Source organism: Ciona intestinalis, unplaced genomic scaffold (genome assembly GCF_000224145.3).
Source record: "Ciona intestinalis unplaced genomic scaffold, KH HT000248.1, whole genome shotgun sequence".
NCBI classification, from domain to species: domain Eukaryota; kingdom Metazoa; phylum Chordata; class Ascidiacea; order Phlebobranchia; family Cionidae; genus Ciona; species Ciona intestinalis.
Genome location: NW_004190569.1, coordinates 4,953 through 14,079, shown reverse-complemented (window position 1 = coordinate 14,079; position 9,127 = coordinate 4,953). Strand labels below are relative to the sequence as shown.

Genomic DNA, 9,127 nt, shown 5'->3' with positions numbered 1-9,127 from the left:
CAACAGATTGTACCCCAACCAACAGATTGTACCCCAACCCAACCGGATTGTACCCCAACCCAACCGGATTGTACCCCAACCCAACCAGATTGTACCCCAACCCAGCCAGATTGTGCCCCAACCCAACCAGATTGTACCCCAACCCAACCAAATTGTACCCCAACCCAACCAAATTGTACCCCAACCCAACCAAATTTTACCCCAACCCAACCGGATTGCAGCCCCACCTTACTATACTTTACACCCACACAAATACAGTATACTCCCGCCTAACCACGTTATAAACCCACCAATTTATAATGTCCCCCAACAAACTACAATGTTTTCCCACCAAACTACATTGTACCGCAGCAGATGCCACTATCAACCTCATATTTGATCCCATCACCCAACCATCAAACAAACAGGGACCAACCAAAGTGCTTCCCCATGGAACCAAGTGTTCACTCATCACTACAAAATGCTTGTTCCTCAAACACAACCAAGAAAGAAAGTGAATCACATAAAAGGGAACCTTCAGTTACTCTTACCAAAACATCAAGTTCAGAAACCAATCTAAATGAAGACATTTCTTAGATTTATTTCATCACTATCTTAAAGATCTGCTTTGCACTGCCGGTGTGAAAAGTATAAACATTTCGTACCTCAGATATTTTGGCCTCCAAAAGGAACTAAGCTTGCCTATTATGTTCAACAATATTCATGAATTTTCAGATTTTATATTAAAGTTGGATTTTATTTGAGTGAATGGACATATTGCTGAGTTTAAAAGTAAAAAATGGTGTCCTGAAGTAAATTAAGAATACACATGGTTGCACATTGTAAAGATATTTGTTCCATTTTGTTCTATCTTCCAAACTCTTTGAGTCAATAGATATGCAAATTAATCAATTGTTTAATGGTATTAAAATAACTATTGCTCTGTGTTCACATCGTACAAATAACAACGTAATGAGAAATGAATCGACACACAATGAACCAATACCCGAGTTTTCAGCATGGGGAACCACCTGGTTACATCACAAGACACAGTTTACTTAAACACACAGCGGGCATTTAAACGCGGGCCGAGGGGTTAGTTGTCATAAGGTAGCAGTGCAGACAGTACACAATGTCAGGCCAATATAGGCCAGCTTTGTTTTGAAGGGACGGTCATGGATGAAAGAATATGAATGGTTGTGTGTACCAATGTTGGATACTAACTTAATGCTATGTTTCAAAGCCATTAAAATAAAGCGAAATATTTAGGCTTGAGCTTTGTATCTATACAATATAACGGGTTATTGGGATCCACGCGGAACCATTGATAGCCAGTCAAGTCATTCGGAGTAACTGGTAAACGAACAGGACTCGAGAGGTATAGTAGGGTGGGGAAAGTTGGGACACATTTTAACTCTATTTTCTCGTCCAATGTGGTAGTAAACAAGGAACTGTCAAATAATTATAAAACTATATGCTCAAGACTCCCATAGATAGACCGTTGTTAACTGTTTGAAACACGATCAGGATATTCGGATATTATGCGCCGAAGGTGTCCCACCTTTCCCCATCTTACTATACATAAAGCAGAACAACAGTAGTGAAACGCTGTCCCGCTATACAAGGATAGCCTTTTACGTATGCTAGTATAGAATGTGGTTAGGGTTGGTAGGTTAGGTAATGGTCCATAACCAAATTTCCCCCAAATAAAGCGTTCACATTGAATATTGTGTTGGTTATGCGTTCAAGGAACTTGTTTCGTGACGCATCAGTAAACATTCAAACGAGCGTTTATCACGTCATAAACGATTAAACAATGCTATTGTTTTCCCTTCAGTGGGATATTGTGATGTAATACGTGGCTGATTGTTACGTGATATACGTTGTCTGTGGTGATTCAAAGTTTACTTTTACCAGAATCTCGAAAATTGCACACTAAACGCCGTAATGGCTGCTTGTAGCAAAATATCGAACTATTTACAAAGAAACGGACCGCAAATTGGTCCATCACGTGATCTGGAACAAATAAATGACGTCAGTGGAGTGGTTGTCGAATCCGATTACTTTACAATTAGAAAACATGAAAATGACGTGATGAAGCATATAACGAAGAGATCAAAATGCGGGGAAGTTCTTAAAATAGATTCTGTGGTTGAAAGAATAAAGTCAAAACTACCACGAGCCGCGGATTATATTTTCGCGAGGGGGGATCTCCCCGGTATTATTAGCTTCGTATTGCGTCACAAAGATTCAATGATTATGTGGGATGACGTTATTATTATGACGCGCGATTGGCAGGCGCCCACACACACAGAGTTACAGAAAATTAAAGCTCTGCATAGAACATTAGATATGGCGGCTATGGAAGCATCACTCGATGCTCTGGCGGAAGATCTTCACATAACTGAAGAGATATGTTTAGCGTCACTCAGCGACAAAGATAAACTGCTCAAGTTCCTTCAAAAGCATGGAATGTTTTTTGAACTTCAACATCTGATTCACAGAGAAAAAATTGTGATGGGAAATGATTGGAACAAAACCGAACTAGATTCTTTGATCATTAAACCAAGCAAGGTTTGTACCACTTTCACGGGAGATATAAATCACATCAATAAAGAGTTGGCGAGGCAATATATATTTCACTTGTTACGAGGCGGTTCTCTCACGTTCACACAAATTAAACGCGAGTTGGACAATTCGTCCGCGCAATTATGGAGCGCGATGGCTTCGAAAAATAAGCAAAGCGTCAAAACGTTTATTCAAGAACATTGTGCCGGCATAATACAGTGTGAGGAGAACAGCGCGAAAATTCTAGAGAAGAAAGAATGGTTATTGTTGTGTCAACAATTGAAGACTTCCGATAGTGGGGAATCCCCGGCAGATGACAACACTGAATCGCGATATATCGGGAGATATGCTGGCTTGGATGACGGTTATCGTGGCCCGGGGAAAGTTAACGCCAAACCTACATTACCAACATATAATGCAGAACAACCAGACAATGATGATGAAGGATTTGAAATTGTAAAAAAACGTAAAAGGGCTCCACCAGTAAAAGAATTAAGGGTAAACGCCTCTAGTTCACAAAAGAAGCAACAAAACCATGTGATACAGAATGGTAAACGTGCTGGCCAACCCGGCAGTAAATCTAAAGCAACCAACAAGGTCAATGGCAAAGTTACTTTATCAAACAACCAACAACAAAATGTATCAAGTTTAAAACCCAGCCAACGCAACACAAACCCACAAGTTCCCATGCAAAATAGCCAGCCTACATCTCAAACCAGTTCTCTCCCACAGAGTACAAACAAAGTAAATAGGCAAACTTCCCCAAATGGTATTCACCAAAAGGGTGCTCCCCTAAAGACAACCCAGAAAGAACCATCCAAACCTGCAAGCATTGAAATCCCAGGGAAAGTCCCTTCTTCGAAAACAAAACAGCGAAACAGATCTAAGAGCAGGGGTTCAACAACAAGTATACAAAGTGTTAAAGTATCAACCCCACCTACTGAGCCTATGCAAGCAACAGGGGAGAGGGCCAGTGTAGTTGAACAAAAGCATGTAGGAACCACTAATGCAAGTGTTGACATGGTTATTGGCAATGGAGCCACTAAGAAGAAGCTTGTTAATAAGATGTTGACATCTAATGATAAACCACCACTCTCAAACCAACAGACCAATTCATTGCAGTTGGTTGCAAATACACAGAATCCACCATGTAAAGAAAACACACAGCGTGTTCGAACAAAGCAAAACATTCGAACAAAACAAAATAATTCTAAACCTAGTCCAAGGAACAAAAAAAAGAAAAGTTCTCCACCGAACACAGAAAGTTCTTCCAGCACTTCAAGCCGAAGCTCTACCCCACGTAAAAAATCTCCAAGCAATCAAAGATTGGATTTGATTTCAGATCTTCTTGATGATAAAGAAAACGTCAACATAAACATCTTATATCTACGCTTTCTCAAAGAAAAGGGCCGTGGCGCCAGAAATGTAAACGAATTTAAACGTTTAGTTTTATCTCGCCCTGATGTTTTGTACGAAGAGTTTAGTGGTAAAGTTTCAAAGAAACCTAAAGCAGAAGAGAAGGTGGATAAACCAAAGAAACAAGAAGAAGGGAAAAAAACTAGCAAAGGTGAGAATGTGTTGATGAGTAATAACATGGGTGTCTTCCTATAAACCAGACACATGTGGTGTATTCATACACTTCATGCTCACTGCTGAGTATAACAGGTTTTTTTTTATAAACCAGACACATACATATCGTAATAAACTAACCACAAATAATCCAACAGCAAAACGAAGCCGAACAAGGAAAAGGAAGTCTTCCACCCCAACCCCAACCAAGACACCCACCCCCTCACCCACTGCCCATGGTTAGTATTTCTAATCCAACAACCAAACTTGATACTGTGGTGTGCTATAGTGGTTAGCAACCCTCTCTCTAGCCCAGAGTTTCTGGGTGAGGCTCGATGTTGCTACCGGTGTTTTGGCCGTGCATTGGTTTTTAGGCAAGACATTTAACGACAATTGCTCCAACCAAGTGGTCACTAATGGTTTATTCCGATTGTCAGCCATAAATTACAAAAAAATCCTTTATTTAATATTAAATCATGTATGTTTATTCCACAGAAGAGGAAAAGGCTATAGAAGCTGTTTGCCCAAAGCAGAAGAACCATGGTAACTTATACAGATATTTATAACTGATAATTTTTTACTGGACACTTTTTTACATGTAGCATGTTTTTAACAACGATTGTTTTGTTGCTAATTCTCTTTGTTGTTTTATTTAATTTGATCTTCGATATTGTATTCATGTTAATTTAGGTGGGCAAAAGTTAATAATTTTGTTTAAAATGTTAAGGGTATACTATATTGGGGCTTCCCAAACCGGGGGTCGCATAATAAACTTCAGGGGCTGCAGAGAATATACCAATTTTACACAAAGTACTGCAAACATTTATTACTATTTACCAGTAAACAAAAAGGCAGAAATTTTTAGGAGATTTAAAGGAGTGATAAGCAAGAATCTAATGTACATAATATATTAGTTTAACATTTCTATTGTTTTATTCAGAACCAATGAAGGATGACTCTGCCACACAACATACACCACCATGTGATGATGCATATAGAAACAACATGATACCAAACCAACAACGTGCATTACTACCAAATGGGGGAGCGGGAGATGCACCACAACCACAAGAACAAAGCCTTTTCGCAAACAATCTAGAAACCGCTAACCCATTCTTTTACACCCCACATTCATTTAACCCCTTCATGCAAGTCCATCAACCACTTAATCCATTGCTACTGCAAGACAGATTTCCTTCTGCCCCCCCACCCCAACAAACTTTTCGCCCCCTACCCCAACAACATTTATTACAACCCCCACGCCAAATGTATTTTCCATCTGGGGAACCACCACCACAGATACCAAACCCATACCTTTATAGAAATAACATAAACCCTCGAACCCCCGGCCCAATACGTAAACCTCCACCCCGTTAAAACTATTTCCCATTATTTTCTAGAACATAAGTAATGTTTGTACTAGTTTTGCTTTTTAATTGTGTTTATATGTATTTAATTAATAGGCCTATGGTGTATTTTAGTATGCAAGCTGTTTAGACATTTTGTTGTAGATTTATTTTAGCATAAAAATGTTTTGTTTTAAAAATTAAAAGGTTGGGAAAAATATGTCGTAACTGTTGTTTATTTCATCACAAACACCTTAATCTTACCATTGTGAGCACAAAACATGGTCATTGTTTCAAAACAAGTCTGGAATTTTGAACAATGTAATATTATGACGTCACAATACGACATTGAATTGGACACTAAGCTAAATTTAGGTGTGTAATAATATTACTAATTTTCTAAGATAAACAAATGAATAAATCGTGGGTATTTATGGTGGCGTGGCGAGATAATTCAGTAGGTTATAAACCACTGTGGTTAAACACGGGCGACACAATATATATAAATATATTGCCTTGTACCGACAATTACGTCTCCTAATGCAACAAAGTGAGTTATGGTACAAACAGACAACGAATCCACCTAATAAAAAAAATGGTTCGAATCGTCCGATATAATGTGTCTGATGATGCGCGCAATTCTTTGGCGTATTACAACCATGCGGGCGTTGTAACGAGGCTTAAAAAGGCGCTTTTTTAACCCTAAACTAGCTGTAACAATCATGGTTAATTTCGAACCCCGGATCAGATATTTGCATATTACGTAAAACATCACCTTTATTCTATAACCATAGCTATTGTGACGTCACACGACGTTTACAATTACAATACGGTAACGTATTTTATCAGATTTGTTTTGCTTTGGGTGGAATTAAAACGAATAAAATGTAAATTGATTGCAAATAATTAATTATGTTTCTAATATAGTGTAATGGCCGATAGTAGCGCCAAAAGTTATGTCACCTATTGCGCTGTTTTAGCGTTTTTATCGTCGGTTTTAACTTTTGAGGCGTTTAGACAGAACAGCTGGGGAAAATGGAAAAAGAACTCTGGTAAGTTGGTTGCATCATTTATTTTATATATAAGGGAGTTATTTATCCTTGAATGTATAAATTAACAGTGGTTAGGGCGGTCGCCTCTAGCCCTAAGTGTTGGGTTCGAGGCTCGACGTCTCTTCCATTGTGGGCGTATAAAATCACGTACAAAGTTACATTTTACCTATGTGGTAACTCAAGCGGACATGAAGTGTATGAAACAGAATACCCGTTTTATAACGACTGTCGTTTATCCTCAACGCGAGGATATAAAATTATAAAAGGTTACACAATTTTATTGTAAAGGTTTCATTATAACACATCCTTAAACAGCATTATGCGTTTATTACGTTACGTTGGTTAATTTTTGATGTTTTTTACGTCACAATTACCGTGACATCATTACAGCGGTTTCGAATTGCCTCCCCTTACCGCCACCTATCGGATGTTCAGAGTTATACGGGACCCGAAACGTCCTGGATGCCCAAGACACTGATTTTGCGTGGTTGGCTCTGATAGCGTGTATACTATCTTTATGTACAATGGTGACGTCAGTATTAATGCTTGGAAACCCCCGCCTAGCAATCGTGACGTCACAATACACATTGCAACCAAAGACGCTGTTATGGGCGTACCTTACTGCAGGTAAGAACCTATACACACTTTCCCTTCAAATTATAACAAAGGTGTTTTAATTACACACTTAAGTAATTCAAAACGACCACCCACAAAGTTGCATACGTGATAACTCATAACCGAGCACGGGGTGTTTAAACCAGAACACTCGTGTTATAACGACTTTCGATTTATCGTCAACTTTCGCTTTAGTATACTCCAGTACTTTGACCTTTGTTACCGAAACGACAAATAAACTCATTTATTTATAGCATGCCGTTAGTAACACAGTAATCGACACTCTCGTGCGTTATTTTAACAATTATTCAATATAGTAGGTCGGGGGAAGACGGGACATCTTTAGCACACATTATCCAAAAAGTCTGAACTTGTTTAAAATTCTTTGAAAGTTCTTTGTTTTGTATCAAGTGGGACGGGAAAAAGGTGTCCCATATTTCCCCACCTATTATATTAAGCACACAGTAACACTAGATATATTCCCGCAGCAAGCATTAGCTTCCTAACCTGTGTGATCGCTACCTTTCGCATCGGGGTTGTGGCTTCGCAACGTAGGAAGCAAGGAGTGTTCGCTGTGGCTGGCGTGTCTGCCGTCAACTCTACGTCATATTATTTCAGCGCCATCGCCACTTTATCCTCGGCACTAGCTGCTTACGTCATCACGCTTACGTCACAGGGGGAATCCCCGAGTTGCGGGAAACTTTCGAAAACTGTAAAACAGGTGACGTTGTTAATATCCGAATAACCCAACTTACTAACATAAACCGGCTATTCAGATACAGTAATTAAGATTAAATTAATTAAAACAACAAAGAAAGTTGGCTACAAAACGACGGTCGTCAAAAAGTCGGTCGAGTAAAAACAACCGAATAAAAACATGGCTGCAAAATCTACTTTCAATTAAAACACAACGCATGTACACTGTTGGTTCATAAACTAGTTAATAAGCAAGTTAATAGAGTGTTGATTAATAACATCAAGTCAACTCACATGTTCAGCATATTGCTCGTAACCTGATGTACCCTGACGATCAACGCAGCACAAAGATGGTGACTTTCTCCAGTATGGAACAAAGCATGGAAGAAGTGGCCGCGGAGATTTGTGTGAAGGCTGTGGTTAAGTATGGGCTGGAGGAAGATATTGCTGAGCATATTAAAACGGTGGGTTGATCATGTGTGTTTGGTGTATAAGAAGAGTAGAAGACCCTATGTTATAACTTGACAGTGAGAATGAGGTGTAAGAATACACCATGTGTGTCTGGTCACTCAGGTGTATAAGAAGACACCCATGTTATAACTCGACAGTGAGCATGAGGTGTAAGAATACACCATGTGTGTCTGGTGTATAAGAAGACACTCATGTTATAACTTGACAGTGAGCATGAGGTGTATGAATACACCATGTGTGTCTGGTTTATAAGAAGACACCCATGTTATTACTCGACAGTGAGCATGAGGTGTATGAATACATCATGTGTGTCTGGTGTATAAGAAGACACCCATGTTATTACTCGACAGTGAGCATGAGGTGTATGAATACATCATGTGTGTCTGGTGTATAAGAAGACACCCATGTTATAACTCGACGGTGAGCATGAGGTGTATGAATACACCATGTGTGTCTGGTGTATAAGAAGACACCCATGTTATAACTCGACGGTGAGCATGAGGTGTATGAATACACCATGTGTGTCTGGTGTATAAGAAGACACCCATGTTATAACTCGACAATGTACATGGAGTGTATATGAATACAACATGTATGACGTATGTAATAAACCACATTATCTCCTCAGACATTCGAGGCACGATTTGGCCAAACCTGGCACTGTGCGGTTGGTTCAAACTTTGGCAGTGCCATACATCACATAACGAACGAATACATCGAAGTCTCTATGCCACAAGTGTCTGTGCTGTTGTTTAGATGCAGCATACCCAACAGTGGCGATCATGACGTCACAACACACGCTACCTCCACTGATTTAACGTAACAATAACT

The 9,127-nt window shown here is 39.3% G+C and overlaps 2 protein-coding genes across 2 annotated transcripts; both read left to right on the top strand.

Annotated features, from left to right (window-relative positions):
- Window positions 1-1,487: 1,487 nt before the first annotated feature.
- LOC100183096 lies at window positions 1,488-5,682 on the top strand. Its single transcript, XM_002121494.5, has 4 exons — window positions 1,488-4,114; window positions 4,275-4,355; window positions 4,612-4,659; window positions 5,057-5,682. Exons 1-4 carry the CDS (start codon window positions 1,927-1,929, stop codon window positions 5,491-5,493), a joined length of 2,754 nt encoding a protein of 917 aa, XP_002121530.1. The 5' UTR covers window positions 1,488-1,926; the 3' UTR covers window positions 5,494-5,682.
- Window positions 5,683-5,785: 103 nt separating this feature from the next.
- On the top strand, window positions 5,786-9,125 carry LOC100185458. Its single transcript, XM_002127273.3, has 5 exons — window positions 5,786-6,514; window positions 6,905-7,141; window positions 7,618-7,850; window positions 8,128-8,289; window positions 8,925-9,125. Exons 1-5 carry the CDS (start codon window positions 6,394-6,396, stop codon window positions 9,117-9,119), a joined length of 948 nt encoding a protein of 315 aa, XP_002127309.1. The 5' UTR covers window positions 5,786-6,393; the 3' UTR covers window positions 9,120-9,125.
- The last annotated feature ends 2 nt before the right edge of the window (window positions 9,126-9,127 follow it).

Bases quoted from the DNA above. Each gene is read 5' to 3' on its own strand.
- LOC100183096 (XM_002121494.5), top strand. From the start codon at position 1,927: ATGGCTGCTTGTAGCAAAATATCGAACTATTTACAAAGAAACGGACCG. The intron at 4,356-4,611 runs GTTAGTATTTCT...TTTATTCCACAG, and splicing joins CCCCTCACCCACTGCCCATG to AAGAGGAAAAGGCTATAGAA. The intron at 4,660-5,056 runs GTAACTTATACA...TGTTTTATTCAG, and splicing joins CCCAAAGCAGAAGAACCATG to AACCAATGAAGGATGACTCT.
- LOC100185458 (XM_002127273.3), top strand. From the start codon at position 6,394: ATGGCCGATAGTAGCGCCAAAAGTTATGTCACCTATTGCGCTGTTTTA. The intron at 7,142-7,617 runs GTAAGAACCTAT...ATATTCCCGCAG, and splicing joins ATGGGCGTACCTTACTGCAG to CAAGCATTAGCTTCCTAACC. The intron at 8,290-8,924 runs GTGGGTTGATCA...TTATCTCCTCAG, and splicing joins TTGCTGAGCATATTAAAACG to ACATTCGAGGCACGATTTGG.